Source organism: Camelus ferus, chromosome 29 (genome assembly GCF_009834535.1).
Source record: "Camelus ferus isolate YT-003-E chromosome 29, BCGSAC_Cfer_1.0, whole genome shotgun sequence".
Classification (NCBI taxonomy): Eukaryota; Metazoa; Chordata; class Mammalia; order Artiodactyla; family Camelidae; genus Camelus; species Camelus ferus.
Window position 1 is genome coordinate 26417325 of NC_045724.1, and position 27519 is coordinate 26444843.

A 27519-nucleotide genomic window follows, 5' to 3' on the forward strand; every position below is an offset into this window, starting at 1 on the left:
GGCTACGCTGTGGTGGGCTGTGGCGGGCTGTGGCTTGCTTGGTACTTCTCCTGCGTTGGGCTTGTACTGCATGAACTGGATTGATTCTGTTTTTCTCGGATTCGGGAAAAACTAATTGAAAGCCCATTAAGACTTTACCACAGGAGGTTGATTAAAGCAGTAAATTATTTTTTTAATGGATTAAATTACAGGAAAAACATAGTCTTGCAGCACATTGGAAGAAGTGTAAGATATAATATTACTATTAAAATTGTCTTATTTTCAGATATTGAGCCACTTCGGCTTTATTTTAATACACATCATTTAAACTTAAATATTTTCGTAATATTTAGGAAAAACATGAAAGAAAGGAGAGCGAACCACCAGAAAGGAAGAAGACACACTTGCTGCCCTTGGCTGGTCGTGTGGCAGGGGGATAACCATCTGCAGCAGCAAGTGTGACAGTGAGCAGAATGTGACAGCAGAGTAGGAAAAAACCTATAAACACACTACAATAATTATTTTTCCTACAGAATAATAAAATGTACTATAAAGCTCATTATTCTCAAAATATGAGCAAAGGTCAGGGGAACAAAATACAATAGCCTTGAAACAGTGGTGAGAGGAATGACTTCAAGAAAAAGTACAAGGTCAGTTGATTGATTGTTACTGGGGGAAGTGTGTGGTCTCCCGTCGGCTATCACTGATTAGATTGTATCTGCTGGTTTTTGCAACTTCAGGCCAGTGGGCGTGTTTATTCATTGGCTGTGCCCGGACGGGGCCGCTGTGTGTGTGGTAGAGGCTCAGGGACGTAGGTTCTGGTTCTCGTTTGCCTGTTGCATCCCTGGATACAGAGCTTCATCTTCCTGGGTCTCATTTTTCTTCTAGCCTGAAAATGGAGCAGCATTAGATGAGCATAAACTTCTTAAAAGCTCTGAATCTTTTGCTGTGGACACATCCACTAAACTCAGAAACGCAGGAGATTTTTAAGTCTTATTTGAAAGTAGAACAGTGCATGTCTAACAGATTTTCCTCTGAAATGAATGTTTGTGCCTTTCATGAGACTTAATGTTCTTTAACATATTTTCTGTTAAAGGGATTTTTAGCTAATCAGATGAGAGCTGAAAACTTGAAGGATGCATCTGTGTTACCTGATTTGTGCCTGAGTCACGCAAATCAGTTGATGATTATGTTGCAAAATCATAGAAAACTGTTGGACATTAAACAGAAGTGTACCACTGCCAAACAAGAACTTGCAAATAACCTGCATGTCAGGCTGAAGTAAGTGATTCTACTATATCTAATTTGGGATGTTGAGGGTTGATATTTTTTGTTTCTCCCAAGTGATGGAGTAATTTTAAACTGTACTGAAACCCTTCATCTGTCGATTGACATGGGGTGAGATGGTTTTTGTAGCATCTGTGTGTCTGGACTTGACCCTGCAGGTGGTGTTGCTTCGTGATGCTTCACGCTGACCAGGACGGAGAGAAGCTGCAGGCTTTGCTGCGCCTCGTGGTGGAGCTGGTGGAAAGGGTCCGCACTGTGGAAGCCCTGAGCACGGTTCCTCAGGTGTACTGCTTAGCTGTTGTCGAGGTCGTGAGGAGAAAAATGTTCATAAAACACTACAGGGAGGTACGCAGGTTGAATTTGCTTTCATTGTGTCTGAGCCTGCCTGAACTGGGTGATTATTAACACAAGCTCTCCTCTCCTCAGTGGGCTGGTGCTTTAGTCAAGGACGGAAAGCGATTATATGAGGCTGAAAAGTCAAAAAGGGAATCCTTTGGGAAATTATTTAGTAAGTGTTCTTTTTTAATTTTTTAAGGAAAAAAATGCTGGTTTTATTTCATAGATAAGAAGGTAGCATTACTAGCATGAGTTATAAAATAACCATATTGTTCATTTCTTTACACAGGGAAGTCTTTTCTAAGAAACCGTCTGTTTAGGGGACTGGACTCCTGGCCCCCGTCCTTTTGCGTATGTATTTATTTTCTAACATGACTAAATCCTGTATGTGGTCATTTCAGAGGTAGAGATCTTTATCAGAAGCAGACATTTTTTATCAAAATAAAACTGTTTTTGGCTTTAAAAGATCATTGCCAAAAAGCTTTAATGTAAATTCATAGTTTCTGATACAGAGTCTTCACAACACAGGCGACACTGCTGAGATGGTGGGAATAGATCCTCTTCCTCCCCATCGATGTCTCCCTCCTCCTTGCCCCCTGCTCCTCCCCCCCTCACTCCCCCCGCCCACCCTTCTCCTCCTGCCCCATTCCCTGCCCTCCCCTCTCATTCATGTTTGGACAGATCAGAATAGGGCGACCCATCAGGTAAGCTTCATTAAACAGCGACAAGTAAGTTTGCTGTATTTCTGAACCAGGGCCACCTGGGACCACTGATCTTACTACGTTAGGAAAAACCAACAACAGATTCCACGGTCAAAGAAGTTTGGAAGCGCTATAGGTTTTCTGTGTTCTCCTCAGACATACTCCTTGACTCTTCACCGTGTTTTGTGCTGCAGGGCTTCTTAGGGCTTTAGATGTATGTGTTTCTGTGTACGTGTGAATGAGTGTTGTAACGGGCGGATTTCCCACACTCATTCACACGTAGGAGCCCTGCTGGTGAGGAGCGTCCTGACGTCCCTAAACTGCATGGCTCGTGACTGAGACACCTGGAGTTATCTTGAAAGATGTAGTTCTTGGCAATTTTATAGAGAAATGGTAGATACTCATTTTTTAAGAGGATTACGTGGACTAAGACTTTGTATTTTGGAAAATGTGGTGAAAAGGTAAAGTGAAGGGCAAGGAAAGAAGTAAAGAAGAAACTATTTTTACTACATTAAAACAACACGGTGCACCAGGAGGTTACAGGAATAGATACAGGTCTCAGGCTGGCAGGGGCTTCGTGACCCTGCTGAGGGTCAGATGAAAACTGGGAACGCCTGCGCGAGAGGGAAACAAGTGCGTTCCTTTAATGTCGGCAGGAGAGCTAGAACCCCTTACAGGGTTGCTGGAGCCGGGCGCTGGCAGGAGAGCTAGAACTCTGTACAGAGATGCTGGAGCCAGGTCGGGGGAGGAGACGGGAGCAGAGGGGCATGTCAGTTGATCAGCAGCAGCTTTCATGTCCTGGTTATTTCAGACTCAGAGACATAGTAGCGTGTCCTCACTGAATAGCCCTTCATTTTTGTTTGATTATTTTATTGTTTCTCCAGTATGGGTACATCATTTGAAACATTTTTGCTTGTTATATTGAACTTGATTATACTAAGAAACCATTTATGAATTTGATTTGCCCTGTATATTTTTTTGTAAATTATTTTTTTATATAGACACAGAAGCCTCGAAAGTTTGACTGTGAACTTCCAGATATTTCACTAAAAGATTTACAGTTTCTGCAATCACTTTGTCCATCTGAAGTTCAGCCATTCCTCAGGTAAACGTCACTGGTGTTTTAACCTTGGGTGTCACCTCACGGTGTTGTCTTTGCTCTGGAGCTGTGCAAAGCAGCAGCAGTGCACTTAGGAGACGCCAGAGTAGAGGCAGGCTCTTCTGTGGCTGCTTTGGGACATTTCTGGGGAGTATAAAAATGATCAAAAAATAAGGTTCAGAAAATGAAGGTAAAGTAGAGGAAATGGAATGCCTACAGGAAGGTAGTTCCTTTCCGGTGGTGGTCTGTGTTGTTGCATACTGCGGGAGATTTCCGATTGATCCCTTCCATGATGTGTCTCAGTCTGAAAGTATTCCTGCTGTTGGTTGAAAGAGGATGATAATGCTGTAGTTATTTTTGGCATAGATTAAAATATTTGTTGTAGTTACTCATTTTTCATTACGAAGTCAGAACTCTAATTTGCTCTGTGTTTCAGGGTCCCCTTGCTTTGTGACTTTGAGCCTCTGCACCAGCATGTACTCGCTCTGCATCATTTGGTGAAGGCAGCCCAGAGTTTGGATGAGATGTCACAGACCATTACCGATCTCCTGAGTGAACAAAAGGCAAGTCGCGTTCTTTGAAACGGTCCCCCCGTTAGTGTAGATGCCTGTGCTGCCGCAGCTCTGAAAGCCCGTCCCTCTCTTTTCCAGGCCTCCGTGAGTCAGACGTCCCCCCAGTCGGCTTCCTCACCCCGGACAGAAAGTGCGACAGGCATGACAACTACTACCTCAGCCCGAACGCCGCCTCCGCTCGCTGTGCAGGACGCCCTGTGTCCCGCGGTGTGTCCCTTAGAAGAACTGTCTCCAGACAGCATTGATGCACATACGTTTGACTTTGAAACCATCCCCCACCCAAACATAGAGCAGACTATTCACCAGGCTTCGTTAGACTTGGATTCGTTAGCAGAAAGCCCTGAGTCAGATTTCATGTCTGCTGTGAATGAGTTTGTCATAGAAGAAAACCTATCGTCTCCTAACCCCATCAGTGACCCGCAGAGCCCCGAGATGATGGTGGAGTCCCTGTACTCGTCGGTCATCAATGCCATAGACAGCCGGCGCATGCAGGACACTGGCGCGCGCGGCCCGGAGGACCCGGGCGGCCGCGCCGCCCTCAGCGAGCGGCTGGAGGGCTGTCGGGCCTCGGCCCGCGACTCGCGCCTCAGCCTGCAGGGCCTCAAGGAGGATCTGGGCCGCCTCCGGGCGTTCGTGCAGAAGGAGCAGTGCGACTTCTCCGACTCTTTAACGTGTACAGCAGGAGAAATAAGGAACGCTATTGAGAAAGTAAAGTACGCTTTGGAAATAACACTAACTGAAAAGCACCAGGAGGAGCTGCGGTCGCTGCAGAGCGACTACGAGGGCAGGCTGGCCGCGCTGGTCCGGGAGGGCGAGGAGAGCGCGCGCAGGATCAGCCAGCTGAAGGGGGACCTGCTGTGCCTGGAGGAGGTGTTGCAGAACAAGGACAACGAGTTTGCGCTGGTCAAGCACGAGAAGGAGGCCGTCGTCTGCCTGCAGAACGAGAAGGAGCAGAAGCTGCAGGAGCTGGAGGCGCGGCTGCGCGCGCAGCACGGCGAGGTGGAGGCGCTGCGCCAGGCGCGGGAGGCGGCGCGCGAGGAGCTGCGCGGGCAGCGCGCGCTGGGCGAGGAGCGGCTGCGGCTGCTGCGGGCCGAGCTGCAGGGCCTGGAGCAGAGCCGCCGGCGCGAGCTCGAGGGCGCCCTGCAGCTCCGGCACGCGCAGGAGTTCCAGAAGCTGGCGGCCGACCACCAGGCTCGCTTGGAGAAACTGGAAAAGGAAAGTCAGCAGAGAATTGAGCAGATGCAGGATTCCCACGCCGCGGTCATCCAGGAAAAAGAACAGCAGCTCCAGGAGTTGAAACTCAAGGTGTCAGATTTGTCGGACATGAGGTGTAAGCTGGAGGTTGAACTCGCGTTGAAGGAAGCAGAAACTGATGAAATAAAGATTTTGCTGGAAGAAAGCAGAGCCCAGCAGAAGGAGACCTTAAAGTCTCTCCTTAAACAGGAGACAGAAACTATGAGAACAGAGATCCAGCAACTAAACCAGAAGATTCAGGATAATAATGAAAGTTACCAGGTGGGCCTGGCGGAGCTGAGAACTTTAATGACAAGTGAGAAAGACGAGTGTATTTCCGAGCTGGTCAGCAGACACGAGGAGGAGTCCCGCGTGCTCAGGGCCGAGCTGAGCAGAGTGACGTCCTCGCATCAGCAGGCGTGTGAAGTAGAAAAGAGCCTGAAAGGAGAGCTGGCCGAGCTGCAGAGGAAGCTGGACTCAGACTTGAGTGCTCTTGAAAAAGAAAAAGATGAAAAAATCGCCCAGCAGGAAGAGAAGTACGAAGCTATTATCCAGAAACTTGAGAAGGACAGAGAGAAACTTGTCATGAGCCAGGAGCAGGAGAGAGAACAGCTACTGCAGAAGCTCACTTGTGAAAAAGCAGCAGCCGTTCAGACTGCCCTGGAAGGACTGAAGTTGGAAAGAGAAGCTGTTGAGAAAGAATTAATAGAAAAAGTCAAACATCTTGAGGGGCAAATAGCAAAAAGGTAAGAAATTAACCTCAGTCTGTAATCATCAAGTTGAAGTCATGATTCAAGTCTTAATTGTGTGTGTAATCACATACGTTGATTTACTCACTTATCTTAGATGTAACAGTTGAAATATTTTATAAAGTAAAAACTCTTTAGTGTTTCTTAATAAACATTTTAAAAATAACAAACAACATAACTCCATTAGTGTAGCTTTTAAAAATGGATTCGCATTTTGGATTTCCAGAGAAATATTTTTGAAAATCTCAAATGTTTTCAGGATCTTCTTTGTCCTTTTTTAACTCATAAATTTCCTTTTAGTTTATTTTTAATTTTTTCCCCTAAATTCTTCGTTTGAAAATTATGTGTTTTCATTCTTTAAACCGTGTATGTAGGTATAAAAGAAGTTTCCTCTGAGCAGTGTTTAGTAAAGGCTGAATTCTAGCTTAAGGCTGTGTAACTTCATGGTTGTTATGATTTTAGTTATTTCTTCTGGGTTCAAATGGTAATAGGTAATGTAAAATTCCAGGTTTGATACAGTAGTGGGGTTTTTGCATTTTTATTATTGTTACTGTCTCATGTTTCTGTCTTTGATCAGAGAAAAAAGTCTTCAGTATTTCTGCTCCATTAAAATTTATTGAGATTTTTATGGCCTAATAAACAATTTCTAGAACATGATCGATTGGTTCTAGTGTTAATTCTTCCAAGGGAATCTGTTTACAGGTATACAATGTATTATATGTGGTACCCTCCGGACCTCAGCTGCAGAGGTGTTCGGGAAACAGTCCAGTGCGGGTGAGGTCCGAGCAGGGGAGCCACGGCGGGACGGCAGGCGGGGCAGACTGGGCGCCCATTCTGACCCCATGGTCCTAGTCCCGCTGCCACCTACACCGGACTGCCAGTGCTGCGGTCTTGCCCACATGGCTTGGCTTCTGTCCCTCGTGTCACCGAGGACACCTTTCTCCCTCCATATCATTCCAGCCACCCTCGAGTGGCAGACTGGTGCTCGCTCACCTTGTACAGACGCGCTGTCTCTTGACGGTCAGCTAGGTAGATGCGGAGCCCCAGGGCTACTGCCCTCATCACGACGGTGTCACATGCCAGGGCACTGGGGCAGGGTGGGGAGACGTGGTTATTACGTACAGGATTCGCCACTGCTCTTTATTTCTGTAACCAGCCTCGCAACTCCAGTCGCTATTTACAGCTTCCATCACCCACTCCATCTTTTACCTCGGACAGTGTCTTAGCTTGTTTCTTCTTCTCAGCCTGAAACCCCTGCCATTCATGGTACTTCCTCTACTGCGGCTGCGGAGGTGTTTCACTTGGCTCTTTGTTGCTGGATGTGGCCGTCTCCATGCTTCCATTCTGCGTCCTTGGTAACCCTGAGATCATGCAGCCTGTAGTTCCCACCCTGCAAATCCCCTCTCCTCTCGCCCAAAGGAGAGGCTGTGAAAAGCATTACGTGTCATTTGAATGTTGAGTAAATGTACACTTAAAACCAGTTTGGGAACATTTACATGTTTTAAGATTTATTTAAAATAGTTTGGGAATATTTACATGGCACCCTTTCTCCTGAGGCTCGGCATGTTGTAACACCTTTGATGAGAGTAATGATCCACCTGGACAAGCTTCCAGATGTAAAGGATTGTTAGGTTGGAAGTAGATAGGATTAAAGTAAGTGTTAGGTCGTGCCTGCTCCCCTTCCCTGGGCCTCTCCGCTCCTCCGCTGTTTTGTCAGTGCGTTCTCAGAGGAAGGAACGTGGCGCTTTCTGCTGGTAGACATTTAAGTTCGCTTTAGTTTTGTGTTATTTATTCATTAGCCAGCAAAATGAACCAAAGCCTGTTTTAAAAATGAAAAGCCTTTCCCCAGGTGTGTTCTGCAGGCTGTTTCTTTTCTCACCTCTCAGCTGTCCTGCCTGCTGCATTACAGAGAAGGCAGGACTGAAGCTGACACTGAGCTCTTGAGAAGTGTGTTGACTTTTACACCAAAAGCATTACCTTTTGCTGGTAGAAGCTGATTATCCTGAGTTTATCAGACATGTTTGTTCAGCCGTGTCGGTGTCAGGGAGCATGTCATCTGTGCTGAGCCTTGCCCCTCTGCTCGTTTCTCTCTTGGGGCCAGATGTAAAGGGTTCACCTAGCACTGTCGTTAACCCCGAGTCACCGCTGTTAGGCATGAGGAAGACACTTAGCCTTGCTGATGTCATCTGTTGACGGTACTTGGTATGTTTGTGATTGCATCTGTAATTTTGGGAAAAAGTTTTAATACTGCATTTAATTTTTAAAGTCATGCCATTGAATCTGCCAGAGAAGATTCTTCAAGCCTAGTTGCTGAACTTCAAGAAAAACTGCAGGAAGAAAAAGCTAAGTTTCTAGAACAACTCGAAGAGCAGGAGAAAAGAAAGAATGAAGAAATGCAAAATGTTCGAACATCTTTGATCGCGGAACAGCAGGTATGCGTGTCCCCTGCCCTCGTTTCATTTATTTTAGGGCCAAAGAAGGTGAACATACATCAACAAATACAAGTTCCTTGTGTAGCTGGGGTTTCTTACATCTTAGGTGTGCTCTTCCTGCACTGATCCTGAGACACAAATTAAATGTCTTCATGATAAAAGCGTTTGCTTGTTACTGGTCATTACGTCACACAGGTACTTCACAGTGAAATAGTCCTAGATTAGAAATTAGGAAATGTGAATTGTGTTTCCAGTCTCTTAGCTGTCTGTGTGATCTCGGAAACATCATTTAACCTCTTCACAACCCAGATTAGTTTTTTGCAAATAAAGGTGTTTATATTTGTACCGCTACAGAGATGATACTTGGGTTTTTTCCTCTAAGCTAGAACTTCATTATATATTACATGCTGATAATTGTATTGATGTGATCGGCCAGCAGCAGGTTACGGTGGAATATGGTTGAACTTTGGTGATTCACTTAATTGGCGTTGATCAGCGGGGAGCGGCAACGCATGTGGGCTGAGCAGGGCCCAGACCCCGGAACTGGGATGGCCGTCAGGGAGCCTGTACGCCAGCTATGGTCTGGATAACAGTAGGGGAGCACTTCTGCGCGACAGAGGTGGCGGCGAGGACGTGGAGAAGAGCGGGGGCTGCGGGGCCGGGCAGGTGTCGGGACAGGCACGGGGACACCGGCATCCTTTGTTTACCTTGCGGAGGCCGCTCCTGAAGCCGGTGGATGCGGCGTCATTGACTCACAGGTGTGATACCGTGTGGTACAGCTTCACTCTTCTCAGTATCCTTTTAGAGTTCAAAAAATGTCAACCAGAGAACAAGTGTGGGTCAGAACCCTTACTTACGAAGTTTAAATTTCAGGGCCCGGGGACAGACAGAAGGGCCGAAAAGGAGGAATGAGGATGGGAAATCGGAAAAAGGAAGGGTGTGTGTAGCGGAAACCAGGGAAGTAACTGCCAGGGTGGGAGCAGTCACCAGCTTTCAGTGAGATCGTCAGTGAGCAGGTCACTCACAGCGTCTCTGTTTCTGAAATTCTGAACTTGTCAGTTCTTCAGCGGATTCATCCTGCCTGAGACAGGTCTGTCTCCTTCTGGCCGCCTTTCTCTCTGCGGGCTCCTCTGGGAGCACGTTTGCGGGCGCAGGCCTCCAGGATCCAGTGGGGGTGAAGTGGCAGATGGAAACCATCTCTTCAACTTTAGTTCTTCCTCCAGTACTTGTAAAGTGAGAGGAGAGGTGACTCCTGAGACACCTTCCGATTTTCCGTAGTGTTTGGATGTTAAGTAGTGGTTGCTAAGTTGATTTAGAGCTAGTTTTGTAGGGATGCCTTGGGCCTAGCTGTCTCTGACCTTAACCTTGTTTCTAACATGTGTATTACAATTGTGGTAAGTTTTCTGAAAATCCGCTTCGTATTACAGAAGCAGCAAAGACTATGAAGACAAAGCAGCTAATGCACTGTTAGGACTATTCTTTTTGCTTTCTGCATGTGAGCAATGCACAGAGGAGTGGCTTACTGCACAGGCGCACCCTAAATGCTCTTTCTGAGGGATCGTCCTGTCTGCCTTCTGGCTGGAAGTCGGTTTAACCCAGTATTTGATGAATTCACTAAATTAGGTCCAAGAATGCCACATTCTTGTTAAGTCTCCCTTTTCTAGCATTATTGGCATTATTCATTGATGAGAGGATCTGTGACTGTTAATTTTGGAAGCTGGCTCATGAGGTCTCTGCAGGCAGTTGGATGTGTGAGCTTGGCCGTGAGAAGGCGTTGGTGGACTCGAGGACGGCGCGTCGGCGGTGCAGGGCAACGCGCTGCCCCAGGAGCCACAGGGAGGACTCAGGGCAGGGAGGCTCCTGAAGGAAAGAGTCCCGTGTACAGCGGCGCTGGTTAATTGTTGGCTGGTTTTTTTTTTCTTTCTCCAAAATTTAAAAATTATTTGCTAATACTTTTCCTCTAAACATGTGGACAATAACGTGAAAATAGAATTCATTTTCAAGATACTAAGTTGGAACACACCTTAATACAGAGCTAATAAAATGCAGCCACAGTGCCTTCACCACAGCGTAGCATTTTAATTGAACAGTTCCCATCGCTTGTGAGTGGCGCGCGCTCCTCCCCGCGTGCAAGTGCGCCCGCGGCCGGAGGGGCGGGTGTCCGCCCTTTGCTCCGGCTGCCCCGTGCGTGCCGCGCGTTTACGAGGTTCTCACTCTGTTGTCCCAGACCAATTTTAACACTGTTCTGACGAGGGAGAAGCTGAGGAAGGAGAACATCATCAACGAGCTGAGCGATAAGCTGAAGAGCGCGACGCGGCAGCAGGAGCGGGACAGAGGTCAGCGCGGGCGGGCGGGGGCGGCGGGCGCGGGCCGTGGTGCGCTCGTCCTGCCGCTCGTCCTGACGCCCGTGTTCCCCCCCACCCCCACCCCGTGCGCTGCAGATCTGATAGAGTCCCTGTCCGAGGACCGGGCTCGCCTGCTGGAGGAGAAGAAGCGGCTGGAGGAGGAGGTGGGCCGGCTGCGCGCCGGCGGCCGCGTGCCCTCGCCGTGCGCGGCCGCAGCCCCGGAGCTGTGCGGGGCCTGCGCGCCGGAGCCCGCGGGGGAGGCGGAGCTGCCGGCCCCGGAGGCGCAGGACGAGGGCCGCGCGGACCCGGCGCTGGAGACCAGCACGATGTCGGTGCAGTGAGTACCGCCCCCCGCCGGGGCCCTCCCAGCCCGGAGCGCGGCTGAGGCGGGGGTGTGGAGCCCCTGCGGCGTGTTTCCTGCCGTGCTTCCCTGAGCCCCAGTGGGTGCTGAGCTGTTTCCAGGGCGCGTGTAAGCGGTCAGGTCCTGCACGCACTCAGCGGACGGTGGTCACTGCGGTGACAAGTGTGTTTGTTTTGCCGAGGCTGTGTGGGGTATGGGGGTTAGCGCAGTTTCTTGAAAAGTAAAATTGTAGGTAGGTTTCTGTTTAGTTCAAAGGAAAGGACCAGAAACTGGTTAACTTGAGTCTTAGGAAGAACAAGGCTTAAGAATGGATGAAAAACAGAACAAATAAAATGTAAGTCAAATCGGCAAGGCATATAAACATCAGGAGACCGCAGTAATTAGAAAACTTAAGTGACAGAAGTTAAGTCCCAGCTTATTTGAAGAAGTAAATCAACCCATCACAACAAAACCTCTCAGAAAAAAAAGCATCCAGCTGCATTCTACATGCAAGAAAATCACCTGAAAATGACAGAACGTTTAATGTAATGTGATTGTAACAGACTTGTAAGGCAAATAATATGTAAGCCATTCAGAGCAAAAGGTTTGAACAGTTGAGGGGGAAGTCTCGTGCTGAGAGAGGATACCGTTCACCACGGGCAGTTAGTTGTTAACCCGTAGGTGCTTAAAAAGTGGAACTTTTGAACTAGTTAAGGTAGGTCACTTCCTCTCAGGAAACGAAGTGAAAAATAGATAAAGCGATAGAGAAACAGTTAAGAAAGTTAACTGCATACGGGGTCACAGAGGAAATCTCAGAGGTTCCAAATATTGATATAATTTAGGCTGCTGAACACAGGCAATAATATTAAAAAGTAGTAACAAAATAGGAGTTTATATAAACCTAAGATACGTTCTTTATTACATTTTGGTTCACAATTGATTGGTAATTAAATGGAATGATTTCAAAACCTGTAATGAAGGAATATATCAATATAGCAATAAAAAAAGTAGGAGTTTATACGTCTAGAATGATTTTAAAAATTACAGCAGATAAGATAGAGGTTAATCTCACTTGTGAATATATATGTAAAAAATCCTGAAGGCGGTTTGGCACATCAGGTGCACTGGGAAGTGAAGGTAATGTAGTCATTGTGACCCAGTGGGGTATTACAGGAAAGCAGTAACAATGAACACTAGACTCTCTCAACGTAACCGTATTCCCTGGTTGCACGAGGAGTATGATCCTCACAGTAGACGCAGACATTGCGTTGGTAGAAGTCAGTGAATTTATTAAAAATAATATTAAAAAAAAAAAACCTTAGCACAAACTAGGAATAGCAGGGAACTTCCTTAATTTGAGAAACCATATGTGAAATATTTATAACAAACATCACATTTAATGTTGAAACATTTCTAGGCATTTTTCATAAATTTAGGAAGAACGCAAGAATGCTAATTGTCACCATCACTCTTCATCAAGACAATAAGTAAATAACAAAAATTGGCAAGTAAAGTCTGAACTGTCATCATTTCAAAGATAATATCCTTTTCAAACCACAGAAACCTAACAAACTATTAGAACTAATAAAGACTGAGTTAGAGTGTAAGTCACAGATACATCAAAAAAAGAAGTTTGTGTATTTACCAACAAAGCTGATCGGAAGAAATATATATATATGTTAGTAATGAATTTAACAAAAAGTGTGCATGACCCTTGTGGAGGAACGTATAGAACCTTATGAAAGATATGTAAAGACCTGAAAGTTAAAAGATGGATGGAAACACAGTATTATAAAGATACTGTTCCCTCGTCAGAGTAATTCAGTGATTTCATCTATACCCAGTTAACATTTCAACAAGTACCTACATTTTATATTAGATGCTAAAATTCATATAGAAATATAAAAGTACAAAAGTAGTTGAAAACTTCTTAAAAAAATACCAGTGATTAGGAATTTATTCTGCTAAATGTATATCAGTTGTAGCTCAGTAGAGCTTTAAAAAAAAAAAAGCTAGGACTGGTGTTGCAGACTTTGTCCTCTCCTGATTACCTGTTGCACGTGCTGGGTTTCTGCCTGTTTCCACCTACTTTAGAAATTTTTGAAATCCTTCTTAATTTTCTATTTGTGCTTCTAAACTTACAGAACTGTTCATTTTTAGAAAAATTAGAAATAATAGATTAGCAGCATCATTTTCTAGATGAGCAACATTAAAATTACTATTAAACTTCTTAGAAATTAATATCTTAGAAATTTCACATCAATAAATTCATTTCTATTACATTTAATAAAATATTTTATAACTATACATGCAGATATTCCCAACAAAATACCAGTAAACTGAATCCAGCCACATGCAAAGTGAATCTTACAGGGTATGTTTCAGGACTGCAAGCTTGGTCTAATATTTAAAAATCAATTTATGTAATACAACATGTCAATAGCAGTGGATGAAGAGAAAGCATTTGACAAAATGCAGCAACTTTTAAATATGAAAACCCTCAACAAACCCCAAAGAGAGTGAAGCCATAGCTCAGAGATGTCTGCACCCCCTGTGTTCACTGCAGCAGTATTCCAGTAGCCAAGATACGGACACATCCGTGTCCGTCGATGGGTGAATCGATAAAAGAATGATGAAAATATATAGAGAGAGAGAGGGAGTGAGAAAGGAGCGGGGGGAGAGAGAGAATGGAATATTACTCAGCTGCAGTAAGGAAGCACATTCTGCCCTTTGTGGTCACATGGACAGACCTGCATGGCTCTGCCAAGTGATGTGAGCCAGACAGAGAAGGACAAACACCACGTGGTATCACTTATATGCGGAATCTGAAAAAATAAAGTCAAACTCTTAGAAACAGATTTCTTCTTATCTTTTCTAATTATTTTTTGAATATTTCAGTGTGATGGGCAGATTCATACATGACACAGTGACTAGCACATTGTAGCCACTTAGTAATACTTTTGTAACCTGTATTGAGATTTGGTTTGTTTTTTATGAACTGAAGCTTTTGAGTGTTTGTAGCTCACTCAAGGACATGTGGCATTTTGTTTCTAGTTTTAATGGAGATGCCACCCAAGAATGACCATTTTATCTGTAACATGGATAAGAGGAGGAATGATTTTTAATCCCTGGGAGACAGCTTGAAATTTCAGACATTATTCCAGAAAAATGCATGCACAGAGTTTTGCTCATAATTTCAAACGTTTTATCGATACAGGTTCAGGATCTCTGGTACAAGGAACACACCATTAAAATGTGTCCTAATTTAAATGGGCTGCTTTTGAAAATTAAGTACAAATCTTAAAATTTTTAAAGTGCTCTCTATTAACAATTAAATTTCCAAAATCTTACTGGAGAAGGTAAAGTCCAGAATTTTAAAAGACTTAAACTGAAATAAATCATTCTCTCCTAGAGAAAATACCCACGTGCTGTCTGAAAAGCAGAGGATAATGCTGTTAGAACGAGTAAGTAAGGTGCCTTCTTGACACAGAGTTCAGCGTGTTCGCTCTGGGATGCAGTTAAGTGAACCTGATGTTAAAGCGTGCTTTATTTGTGTTTATAAATTACATCTTTTTTAATGGTTATTTTTATGGTTAACATTTTGAGAAGTCCTGTTATTTTTGGTCCAAGTGACCAACAGTTCAGAATTCAGCAAGACATTATAAATAGGTATTTTACACACTAATTTCCAAAGCAAAGTGTAAAGTATTGTCTAGAATAGGGCAAAAGTAGAATATATGAATAATGGAAAAGAGTTACGTGCTTTATAGAGATTAATTGAAATGAACAGGAGAAAATTGGCAGCAAAGAGCTTCCTGTCAGTAGCAAACTTTATGTATCTCTGTTCATAGATGACTTTTCATTCCTCGGGCTTTTAGGACTTGGCACAATTTCTGTTGCTCTCTAGGAGATAACTGGTAGGGATCCAGAGTCGGAGCGTACAGACTTGTGCTCCAGTGTGTGCTCGCGCTAGTAAAGGTCCATCAGCACCTGCTGGGTGTGTGTGTGTCCTGACTGCACGTTCCTCCTCTCGGGCCCCACTCCCTCGCTGAGCCTCGGGGGCAGCTCTCAGCTACCTGCAGCGTGTTTACCGCTCCCGCAGGTGGCGCTGAGGCACGTTCCCCGTGCAGAACCCTTGGCTGAAAGAAATACACCTAAAATCGTTGTAGTTCTCTTTTAAGCCAGTAAATAAAAGTCGATAAGGATCCCTGAAAAGGATATCCCCACAGGCCCTTGATACTAGAGCCAGACGTAATGCGAAGACTTAGGAAATTCGGACAGTCTTTATGTTTAGAGTTGAGTGCTTATGAGCAGAAACCACAGGTCTCTCTTTCCCGCCCCTGCAGACACTACAGTTGAAAGAAGAAGAAAACAAGCGGTTAAATCAGAGACTGGTAAGATTTCCCTGTCCAGTTGATTATAAAAATCAAAAGGTTGTGTGCTTTGGTTAATTCATTCCTGATGGTTTTTGTTGAGCCACATTGGTCACTGATGCCAGTTGACTCTTAAACCTGACCACGTGCCCTGCCTCACTCGTAGAATTTTAAAAGCAGTCAGCAAAATTCAGGTAGTCTTCTGATTATTGAAAAGCTGTAATCTCTTAGGATTCCATAATTATATGTGTTTTTGGATCAGGTCAGCTCTTAATTAAGTCAGTAAGTCAGTCAGAGCTGTTCTTCAGAAGCCTTTTGAAGATTAGCAAGTCCACTCATGAGTGTGCAGAATCAACACATTCTGTCCTTTGGTGGATTTCTTTTTAAACTTGTGGTGTTTGAACCCGATGCCTTGCTTGAGACCCTGTGTGGCCCTCTGAATCCCGTTGTCTTGACTCTAGCCTGGGAATTTAACCAAGTACTCGAATGGCCAGTTTCATATTCAGTCTCACATGCTGTCATAAAGCAACTGCTTCATTCTTCAGATTCGAATGACTGCAGATTATGAAGGCGTAGGAACAGTTGAAGGCCTGTGTGCAGCACTTTCGGGAGGTTTCAAGGCCCGATTAGAATTGAGTTTTTTTAAAATAAAGCATCTCGTAGGGAGGCATCCACTTGCTTCCACGCGCCTTAGTGTGACCACAGATTCCACACTAGCTTCTGTAGTTAGTAGACTGTCCACCATACATTTATCACCAAAATAACATTAACTGTTTGCTGTTTCTGTAAGTGAAGCAGACCCTTTTCAGAAAGACGTGGAAGAGGTGTCTGCGGCAGACCTCGCTCCACGTGGTGGTCCGCGCAGTGTCCCCGGGAGAATGGAAGCTGTTCGGTGACGGTTTTAGTCACTTTTGTTCACTGATGTGCTGCTGGCACCCAGAATAGCAGCTGGCGCACAGTACCCAGTACATGCTTGGGAAATGTTTAAGATTGAAAGAGTTTTGCCCTCAGACCCAAAGACTGCCACCCTCGGAGGCACCTCAGCTTAACTCCTAATTTCATACCAATTTATAACTCTCTTCACCAAGTGTTTCCTCACGTCTGAGCCCTTGTTTGTAACAAATATGTGAAAAACTGAAGCTTTTAAAAAAATCTCAACGGAGTTGAATATAGTCTGAAAAATGGATGGTTGAACTTGTCCTCACTATTTGGATAGTTTTGAAAATAAGTTGGCCTCACAATTGTAGGCCTTTCTATTCATTAATTTGCTGTTGTTTTTTTTCTGTCTTGTTTTTAAACACCAATTGAGAACCTGCACAGTGTTCAGAGGGAGATGGAAGAAATTCTGAGCATCAGAACTGAACTTAATGAACAAAGAGAAACTCATTTATCTGTCCTTGCTTTGCACGGCCGTACCTGGGCCCACTCTGCTAAGGAGGATGTGCATCCTTGCCACCCTTCTGGCCCTGGGACCTTGGCACACGTGTCCCACGTGTCCTGCGACAGTGTGAAAACTGGGCTGGAGCCTGACTGAGGCGGGGCAGCCTTAGTTGAGCTCGGGCAGCAGCAGACCAGTTAGCACGCCCTGGGCCGCCGCCCCGGCCGACAGGGGAGGCCTTGTCCAGTGCCTCCTCGGAGTGGTGGGCTTCAGACTCTTCTCGAAAAATGTCATTCTCTTTCCTTGTGATATTTTTTAGAATTAAATGTGTAATTATAAATAAAATGAATAATTGTAAATATTCATTTTTTTAATCCAGCCAAATTGGATTAAGAAACACCATAGATAGAAACATAGGTAAATTTATCCTTGGAAAGTAATGGTTGAAGGAAAAGAATTCTATTAATGAAACACACGAGTTTGGACCCTCAAAAGCTGGGACAGACGTGAATGTGTGCGGCCTGGGAAGAGAGTCATGGGGAGTGTGTGTGGTGTGGACTAGCCGGCACACACAGAGCTTTACCAACTGTTCTGTTTTCAGATGTCTCAGAGCATGTCTTCAGTGTCCTCAAGGCATTCTGAAAAGATAGCTATTAGAGAGTAAGTATTTTATTTATATTTTGCGCTTTTTCTCTGGGAAGAAAAAAAAAAGTACCTACCTGAACAGCACTGAGTAGTTGGTGACAGTCTGAGCGGCTAGACCCTCAGCTTCAGGCTAGCTGGCTGAGTGCTTTGCACTGGTTGGTAGTTAACGCTTTCTTATTGAAAAACAAGATTTTTCTAAATTATTTTGGGACCATTAGGATTACATTCGAAGGCCTTCCTGTTACAGCTTTAATTACCATTTGTGCATACATTCCTGAGACCTTCCTGACGGGACTTCACTTTTCAGCTGGTGCCGCCTCTTTTGAATCCCATGTATCACTTTCGTCCTTTCCATTTTTGATTGGAGAGTCTTGCTTTTTGAAGTTGCAGTGTTTCTCCGTTTTTATTTCTCAGACTTCATTTTATTGATACGCTGCAAATTCAAAATACACTATTAAAATTATGAGTTGAGTAACAGACAGTCTTCCTGGCCCACGTTGCCGTGTAGCGGTGTATTGCTTTGGGTGTGGGCTGTTTGAGAGGAGGGTGTCTGGGGCACTAAAGCGCTGTCAGCGGCTCACCGACTCTGGTCGTTCTCCTGTGCCTGTCCGGATGGAAAACTAGGCGCTCTGTTCTGTCCGCAGTAGCGCCGCCAGCCAGCCCTCCGGTTACCAGACGTGACTGCCCGCCGGCTTCTCGCAGAGCCCTGTCTTTTCTCAGTGACTGAAAGAGCTGGGCATGGCTTTCTTGAGCCACCAGCCGCACGTCGAGCCGGATCAGCTTACGATTTTTCAGAGATCAGAGAGAGATGAGCCTTTAAAAGCAGCAACAAAAGGCTGCCCCAGGGAGGCCCGTCTTCCTTTTTTAAGGAATTATCTCCAGGTTTATCCCAGCCAGTGCCTGTCACATCTCCTTAGGCAGGCAGCTCACATTTGCAGGATAAACAATGAATGAAAGCAAGCCTCCCCTGTGATTTTAATGATTGACCAGGTACAGGACCCACTAAATTATCTTCGCTCCAGATTAGCCCTGAGCTGATTCCCTGAACAGCGGTTCTGAAGGACCTGGCAGAGGCAGCACCACGGAAACCCTAGGTGGTCACACCCTCTTCCCTTCCTGCTCCTTTCAGGCTTCGCCCCAAGTCAGTGATCACCAGTGACTTGTTTAAACTTGAGTACATGCACCCAGTTTAGTTGATTTTTCTTTCAAATTGAGGAGCACTCTCCTTGGAGACTGGAGAAACGGTATAAGTTGGTCCTTTTTTGCCCACTGTGACTAAGTTTGCTCCCTCAGAATTTGTTTATTGTTGCAAGATGAAAGATTGGGATATGTGTCTTGTTCCAGGCGCTGGCGTTACCCTTTGAACGTCTCTGTATGTCCAGCATTCTCACCAAGGGCTGGGTAGAGTTTAAAGAAATCATGTAAATGTGAAACTTAATATTGCACTGATAATTGAAGTTGGAGGTAGCAGAATACAGACTTAGAGTATTGAGAGGAGGGTGATGGTGGCTCTTCAGGGCAGTGAAAATCTCGCTTTGCTCAGCTTTCAGGTGGGCGACCTGGTTCTCATCATCCTGGACGAACGCCATGACAATTACGTGCTCTTCACCGTCAGCCCCACCTTGTATTTCCTGCATTCGGAGTCTCTGCCTGCCCTGGACCTCAAACCAGGCGAGGGTGGTAAGTGTCCCATCCACTGCTCACCTGCGAGCCTGGGCTGGAGGGAGTGCATTAGAGGTTTCTCTCCCTTGTCGCCTAATTATGTCAGCAGTAAATAGGTAAGAGGGAACTCTGCTTAGTCTGTTTTTCCGTGTGTTTATAAAATCCGCGTTATCCAGGTGACTTTCCTGGATTCTGTTGGCGATTCAGAGTTAGAGTGCAGCTAATGCAGTTAGGTCGGACGTCTTTTACTCCAGCAACGACAGAATTGTTAAAATTCTCAGACCTGTGTAAGCTTAAACGTGACGTGCCCATTTGTTTACAAAGGCATTACTTGTTTTGGCAAAAATAAATTCTTTTAAATTAGCAAATGTCTTTTCTACCCAATTTACCATCCTGTGTTTCTGCCTTGTTTTTCATTAAACTTGTCAGTACTTCCATGTTTTTTAAAAGAGGCAGTAAGCTGTGTTGAAGCACACCACGGCACAGTTAGCGTGCTACTGCTGCCTGTTGCGCTGATCTGCAAAGAATTCAAGAAGCACGAAGTGAGCGTCCTGGAGCACTTAGCCTGAGTAGAACGCTTTGAAAGCAGGAATGTGTGTGGGTGTTGCTGCTAGGAGTGCCTTGTGCGCGTGGCCAGGTGTCACCTCTGCGAGCTGGGCCGATGCCACAGGGCCCTCGCTGTGGCTGTTGGCAGTGGGCTGGACGGAATCCGTGGACGTGTGCAGTTTTCGTGTAACCCTGAGAGACGGGGAGGACACCTTGCGATTTAATTTACTGGCTTTATACCTTGAAAACAATGAACTTGATTTTTTCCTTCAATTTTTCGGGGGGGTTTGTTTTTTCACTTGTTTAGACTTATTTGAGAATGCTTTTTAAATTTGCCAGGAGGTTGCATAAATAAGGACAGTATAAAAGCCCCCTGTCCCTCTGCTCAGAGTCACCTGCTGTTAGAGTCTTGCCCCATTCGAAGTGTCTCTGCACACCGTGGCTCAGAGTGCAAACACCTGACTGCACGCAAGCCCGTGCGCACTGCTTGTTTCCAGAACCGCGTTAGGCTGCGTGATACCATGACCTTCATCTTCAGATGTTTTACAGTGCATTTCCTAAAAACAGGAGGAGTGGGGCTTTAAATCCAGTGAACACTCACCGTGCACACTGCACATCTCCACGTTAAAGGCCCTCCCAAGTCCCACAGAGAGGAGCTTATTTCACAGTATTCCCGACCACAGAGCTCCAGCCTCCCTCTCCTTCTCCTTCTCCTGGTCGTCATTGTGCAGGAGACAGGGCATGCCGCCTGGGGCTGTGCTGCCCACCCTGGGGCATGGGTCACCGGGCGACTTGATGCCTGTGACAGTGGGTACCCCCCCCCCCCCCCCGCCCCGGACATTTGTGTCAGATGGTTCTTCTCAGAAACGGTGAACTACGTGTGAAGTGCTGTATGAGCCCTTGGGGCAGGCTGTCCCCCACACCCTGTGGTCCAGGGGCTCCTGTCTTTGTGTCACCTGGTGGCATCTGTATGCTTGTGTTCGATGGTTTATTCAGGATATCTTTTATTTACAAATTGTCAGATTATGTTTATGCAATAAAAATCAGTTTTAGCTTCTCTTGGAAATCGCAAAGCCTTCACCCTAACCGGATGATTTATGGTCGATACTTTTGCAATCAGCTTTTTTATGACAACTTCTCTTCTGTTGAATTTAGAAAGAGAATGAGTCCTTGTCGCGCTTTGGCCGCGTGAGGACTGGCTCTCCCGTCCTGTCTGCTTCCACCCTTACCTCCCTTCACACAGCACCACCCTGTTGACTCTCGTTCTCACCCCGTACTAGTTATTTATTGTACACTGACTGTGTTTGCACTGTGGGGCCTCGTGCAGCAAAATACAAACAAAAGAAGGCCGCCCTTTGAACCTAGAGCATAAATGTCTGCCTGCTTTCAGCAGCAGCAAAGGTCATCTGGTCGCGCTGTCACTAGGTGGCACTGCTGAGCTAGTTTAGAATTCCTAGATTCATTTGTTCATGGTTTGTGCTCAGATTGTGTTTGTATTTCTTGAACTTTGTTAGTTCTCTGATTTGACTTGCCGTCTGTGTTTAATGAGTAAATGAAGCCAGAATTAGTGATTGAAAAGTAAAATGAATTCAGTTTCATTTTACACATAACGATGCACTTCTCTGATTTCCGTCTTGAGGACGTCATTCGTCTGCTCTGATTCTGGCCGTTAATGTTTTCATGAGTAATTATAACTGTACTTTCACAAAGAAATTCACAATTTGATTCCATAGCTTCGGGCGCATCTAGAAGACCGTGGGTGCTTGGGAAAGTGATGGAGAAGGAGTACTGTCAAGCCAAAAAGGTAACCCCTGGGGCCGCGGACCAAGGGCTGGTGAGGAGGACTCTTCTGCTCCGGGAGGAGTCAGTAACAGCGCTCTTCTTGGCCTCTTAGTTCACTTGAGTTAGGCCTTGAATTTCATGAGTGTGAGTTTGCACGAGCAGTTCCATCAATACTTACGTCATTTATCCTCTGACAGTAGTAGTGGATTATCAGCAAGCCGCCTGCCTGTCCAGGAGAACTGCCGCAAGCTTCTGTTCTCTGAGTGTTAAGTTACTAGTGTTTTCATGTGCAAAAAAGGAACACAGCACAACTGGTGATGGACAGTCTGTTTGTAGGTAGAGTGGATGGTTTATTTTCGTAGTGCTACCCCCACTGGAGAGAGATGATGTAAAATGTTTGGTGGCTCGAAGTGCATCTGACTGGATGTCAGCAGTGTCAGCGTGTGGACTCATGAGGTCCAGTGAGCGTCCTGCTGACTCACTGGTGGCCCCTGCGCCCCAGGACAGTCATAGGCCTTGAGCGTGTGCTGCTGAGGCTTCTGTGATGCTCAGATAATGGCACACGGCTCTCTCTGCACTGGTCTTAGCCGTCGGTGTGAGTTCAGGGCGCTCTCTCTGGGGAGGGGCGGGCCTGGGCCGTTTGATACAGGAACCCCCCCCCTCCAGTCATCTAGCGTTGAGTTATGTGATGGGGCGGTTCCTGCGCAATTTGGTTTAATCGCCTTTTTCTTTCTGTCTTAGGCACAAAACAGATTTAAAGTTCCTTTGGGGACAAAGTTTTACAGAGTGAAAGCTGTGTCGTGGAACAAAAAAGTTTAATTTATGGAAGAAATCAAGACATTCTGTGACATTTTTCTGATTTGTCCAACAGTGCTCATCCATCACTCCAAAAACATCAGGCCATCTTTTTATATAAAAGTCAACACGACAGTGTGCTTCATTGGTGTATATCATTTACTTTTTACCTGGCTACATTTTAGGAACAATAAATTCGTCAAAACTGTTGGCTGAATTAAAATGGTTTGTTTTTGTTTTTCTACCTGAGTAACTCTAGAAATGCGGACCAAACTAGTTCATTTTCTCAAAGGGCATACCCGTGCATTGTGGCTTACGGTTAGCCATGTTGATTGCCTGTTACATATACATTAGCTTGAACTTAGATATTAAATGTTAGTTATTATTACCAGCATTTGTCCTTTTGTGAAATCAATGAAAACTTGCACTCTTTAACACATTTATAAAATGTATAAATTCTTCAAAACTATTTAAAGAGGAGTGTTACTGCATGCAGATAATCATAATTTTGAGTTTGCCTCTGTAGATTACTAAAGCAAATTGTTTCATTTATTTTTTTAAATGCCCTTTGATGTTTCAAAACAAAAAGGAACTCTAATTTGATTGACTGACTTTAAGATCAGCCGTAATCAGCAGTCTGCGGAAGCGCTTTGCGCAGAGGGGCCGCTGGGTTCTGCAGGGCAGGGTGTGTGCTGGTGGAGCTCCTGGGGCAGCACACGGGCTTTCCCGGCGTCTTCGCTGTTCTGTTAGGATCGTCGTGCCGATGACGTTATCTGTGGTTGGTTCAGTTTCAGGAAAAACGTGCTCATTGTATATTAACCACTTAGAGGTCATCTGAATAACATGTTGTATTGTAAAAGACGTAGAATTTTACAACAATAAAGATTTGAACCTGTAAATGTGTGTGCCTTTTAAAGGAGGATGCATTTTTAATATATTTGAGTGATTGCTGGGAAGTGTGAAAAACTTGTTCTGTATCATATCAAAAGAGAAACATGTTCTTACAAAAATGCTCTTTAACTGTACACCACGTAACAGGGTAAAGCAGTGTTATGTAGGATGGAATTGTGCAAACTCGGTCTTTAGATTAATTGCCGTGGAGCAAAGTATTTAAATGAGTTAGTTGAGTTGGATGAGATTTGTTTCAAGTTTGTTGTTAGAGAACAATAATAAAATGATTTTTTTTTCCAGAAAATATTTAATTTCTTCATAAAAATAAGTTAAATATTTTTTTAAATATGTATATCTAATAGTACGGAAAATGGAATAAACACCATAGTGTATAGAAAACTGAATTTGACAACGTATTAATGAATAAATGAACAAATGATTTCACACGTTTCTACTCAGTCCTTCCATTACATCTTCACAGACTGCTTTGTGTACCCGGTGGTGTCGTGAAGCAGCCGTGGTTGGGGCTGCGTGAATCTGCCGGGCGGGCCTTCTGACCTCGGATTTCACGCGTGCTTGGAGCTGCGGGCTGGCACGTGGCGCCTCATCGGTGCTGCTCTCCAGTGCTGGGCTTGGCGCTTACAGCTTTCCTCATGCCCTGCTTTATACCCATGTTGTCAGCAGTCACACATACCTGTATAAAGCAAGCAGGAAGAAAATGCAGCTTTCTCGGTTAAAAAGAAGAAAAGCGGGGCCTGGCTGAGTCCTTCCCACTGTGGGGTGGAGGTGCGTTTGGGGGCAGAATGCCTGAGCTTCAGCCCCAGACCTGACTGTGACCCGGGGCGAGTCGCACAGACTGAGCCTCAGTTTCCCCGTGTGTAAGGTGGTGCAGTAGTCGTAGGACCTGCTTCATAGGGTTACTTTGAAGATTAAGTGATGAGAATTGTAAACACAATACAGAGCTTTGAACAATTTCAGATGAACAGATTAAGTACCGGATAAATGTTAGGTGTTGTAAGATTTCTTTGTATAATCAGAACCTTGTAAATTCACCATTCAAACTCTAATAGAAAGAGGTGGCTTTCTTTATTAACAAAAGTTTAAATCACATTTAAAAACTGCAAGTAAACGTTAAGCATACAGGAGTTATGTGGATAGTCTTATTTATTTATTTTTGCATGAGTACCTGGATATGCTAAGACCAGAACAAGCAAAAAAGTGTATCAACTTTTATTTTTATTTATTAAGAAAAATCATCATGGTGTAAAAACATGTACGTGCTTTCAAAACATTAAGACGCCTTTAAGCCCCTGCCCTGTTTCCTAACCTTGCCACAGGGATACGTTTTACTTGTTTAGCCGTTTTTATTTTAGTGCCAAATTGTCTGGCTATACCCTTACTTCTTGATAAATCGACTTTTATTATCAATTTACTTTCTCATATGATACGAAGAGTTACTTCGCAAGAACTTTTTCTGCTTTATGTAACGTATGTTACTTTATAGTTGGCTCATTAGCACTTGCATTGTCATGACTTGCATTTTTAATAGCCATCCTAAGTAGGTGTTTTATTTTTTCCCATTCTGTGTATCATCTTCTCAATTATCTACTTTGTTGATAATCTACTTTGATGCACAGACGTTTATCATCTTGATGAAGTCCAATTTATTTATTTTTGGTCTGCTTTTGATGTCATATCTAAGAGTTGTGTGGTATTAGCTCTTATATTTAGATTGTTAATCCATTTTAAATTGATTCGTGTCTACGGTGTGAGGTAGGGGTCCAGCTTCATTCTTTTGTATGCGGATATCCAGTAGTCACAGTACCACTTGAAACTTTTTTTTTTCCCAGTTGAATTGTTTTGAGACCATTGTCGAAAATTATTTGTCCATTGATATGTGGGCTTATTGCTGGTCTTGAGTTCTGATCCATTGGTGGTGTAGCCCCCCAACTGTGGGAACAAAGGAGTGAGCCTTAGGCTGGAATGGTAAACAAGTTATAAAAAGCTGCAGACCCACAGGTGAGAAGGCTGGTTAGCCAATGACGGGTAAGATCCCCAGAGGGGGACAACCTAAGACAGGCACAGAATGTTGTGAAGCAGCCATTTCTCATACGTTCCGCCCCGATAAGCTGTAAGGCTCACAGGTGCCAACACGAACATGATTTACCAAAACATAAAGGGTCTTCTGACCTTGAGCCAGACACTGCCTGTTAACCATTTCCCTTGTCGTTCTTCTTTGCTATGTAAGACTGTAACTTAAAGCTTCAGAGTAGCCATCAGCTCTCTCTGCATACGGTGTGTATGTGTACATGGTATCGCGACACCAACAGGTGTGTGTGTCCTTAAGTCAGTCCCACGGTCTTTACTATATTGAGTTTTATAAGCTTTGTAATAACTTTTGAAATCTGGAATTATGGGTCGTTCAGCTTTCATCTTTTTTAACACTGTTTGACTACTGAGGGTACATTGAGTTTCCGTATGAATTTAAGAGCTGGCTTTTCCATTTTGGAGAAGTGGGTGTTGGGGTTTTGTCAAGCATTGCATCGAATCTGTAGATCAGTTTGTTTCAGTATTTCCATTCTTAATACTGTCCTTCAGTTCATAAACACACGATGTCTTTCCATTTATTTATGTCCTCTTTATTTTAAAGAAGTTTGTAGTCTCCAGTGGACAGTATTTCACCTCCTTGGTTAAACTTATTCCTGGGTATTTTATTCCTTCGGATTTTGTAAGTGGAATTGCTTTCTTAATTATCAGATTATCTACAAATGGAAGTAGTCCTCCTTCTTCCCTTCCAATCTGGGCGCCTTCTGTTTCCTTTCGCGGGGGCCGAGCTAGGGTTATCGTCAGGGGTGCCTGGTTCCTTGTGTGTCCTGTCAAAGGACCTGGGGTTCTGAGCAGTGGCAGCCATGCTCCTAAAAGAGGGGGCAGCAAAGTCCGAGGCTTGGGAGTCTAATTACGTCACTCCCACCACAGCCTTTGGTCAGACTGAGTCATTGAGCCGACGCAGAGTGTAGGAGTGGCTGTGTAGACGTTCCTTTTTTAAACCGTTGCACTTCCTTTTGAAGTTAGGGCTGAAAAAGGTCTTGGCCTTTAATGTTTAGATGTAGATACACTTGAAGATGTTTTGTAAAGCATGTGATTTAATGATGCGTAAAGCCGCAAAGCTCAGCTGCTGTTTACTTTGAATTCTAAGTTTCATAAATTTACCCATTTTTACTTAAACTTACTGGTGATAACTGGGATGAAGTTTTAAAAGTTATTACTGTTCATTGATTGGTAGCCTTTATGTTAGTCATCCTCTTAGAATATAAATAAGCTATCTTTGGCCAATTTTAACAAATACTTTTGTATAATTTATCTTCTTTATGGGTAAGATGGGAATTCAAGCAATTCCTAATGTAAGTGGTGCTGAGACAGTCTGCCAGCTCTGAGCTGCCTGGCTCACATCCTTAGGCGTCTCAGACACCGTTTAGGTTGAGCTGCACCTGCTCGTCCCACTCTCACCTGGAATAGGTAAGGCTTCGTAGCAGTGTCACCTCAGTGTTAGGGAAACAAGCCTCAATATAGCAAAATGCAAGATGAGTCCTCCACGTGCTTTTCCGCTAACGAAAGCCATTCTGGTGTGTGTGTCACGGAGGCATGCCTCTGTCCAGTGTCCCTGCCTCCCTAAAACACTGGGCCGTTATTCTTACCAATGTCACCCTTTTCCTTCCGAGCAGGGGCCAGCCTGCTAGAGGCAGGAATCCCCATCCTCACTAAACTATCACTAGAATTTGATGGCAACTTAGGGACTTCCATCACTTGAAGTGGCTTTCAGGAACTGTCCTTACAAATGTCGTGTGTCGTTTCAGAAGGATGTCTCCAGTTCTGCTTCTGACAGTCTGGTCCCAAACTGCTGCGGAGATGCCCCTCTCAGGCTGACTTAGAGCTGCCCCAGTTCCCTCTTCCGCTGGCCGCGGGAGTCAGCGTTACTCAGTGAGGAATGCAGGTGGCACCTGTAATCTCTGGAATGCTGCCTGACAGTGGATGTCTGCTTAACTAGCTTAGGCTTCTGACATGAACTTGGTTTCTTAAAGAATGGATTCTGAAACTTAACTCCTACGGAAGTGTGAAGCCTCGTCTCACAGTCATATATGATGTCTGAATTCTTGGCAGTCTCGGTCACGGTTGTGCACTGATCCGCTACCCCAGCCACACGTCCACAGCCTCTAGGCTTTTAACGTAGTTTTAGAATATATGTGCCTAGAATGTTTATGAAACATCTTGATTCTTGTTTTAGTGTACATCATTCATTATATACAGCTTTTTAAGTTTTCACAATGAAAATTCGTTTTTCTCTAAAATGCGTTTCATGAAAAACATGACATACAT

At 44.7% G+C, this 27519-nt stretch overlaps 1 protein-coding gene across 5 annotated transcripts in view; it reads left to right on the forward strand.

Annotated features, from left to right (window-relative positions):
* The window catches only part of RB1CC1 (RB1 inducible coiled-coil 1), an 86258-nt gene that overhangs the window by 29508 nt on the left and 29231 nt on the right, over positions 1-27519 (forward strand). For 4 of the 5 annotated variants that reach the window (XM_032470071.1, XM_032470069.1, XM_032470072.1 and 1 more), the window contains 14 exons: positions 1076-1260; positions 1425-1611; positions 1693-1774; positions 1892-1953; positions 3305-3408; positions 3839-3965; positions 4053-5953; positions 8223-8388; positions 10616-10724; positions 10830-11070; positions 14486-14537; positions 15420-15467; positions 17426-17484; positions 19013-19149. In XM_032470071.1, the coding sequence (XP_032325962.1) occupies positions 1076-1260; positions 1425-1611; positions 1693-1774; positions 1892-1953; positions 3305-3408; positions 3839-3965; positions 4053-5953; positions 8223-8388; positions 10616-10724; positions 10830-11070; positions 14486-14537; positions 15420-15467; positions 17426-17484; positions 19013-19149 (3460 nt within the window). Of the gene's footprint in view, positions 1-1075; positions 1261-1424; positions 1612-1692; positions 1775-1891; positions 1954-3304; positions 3409-3838; positions 3966-4052; positions 5954-8222; positions 8389-10615; positions 10725-10829; positions 11071-14485; positions 14538-15419; positions 15468-17425; positions 17485-19012; positions 19150-21410; positions 21482-22200; positions 23590-27519 lie in introns of those variants that run through there. The other variant, XM_032470070.1, reaches the window with a different exon arrangement.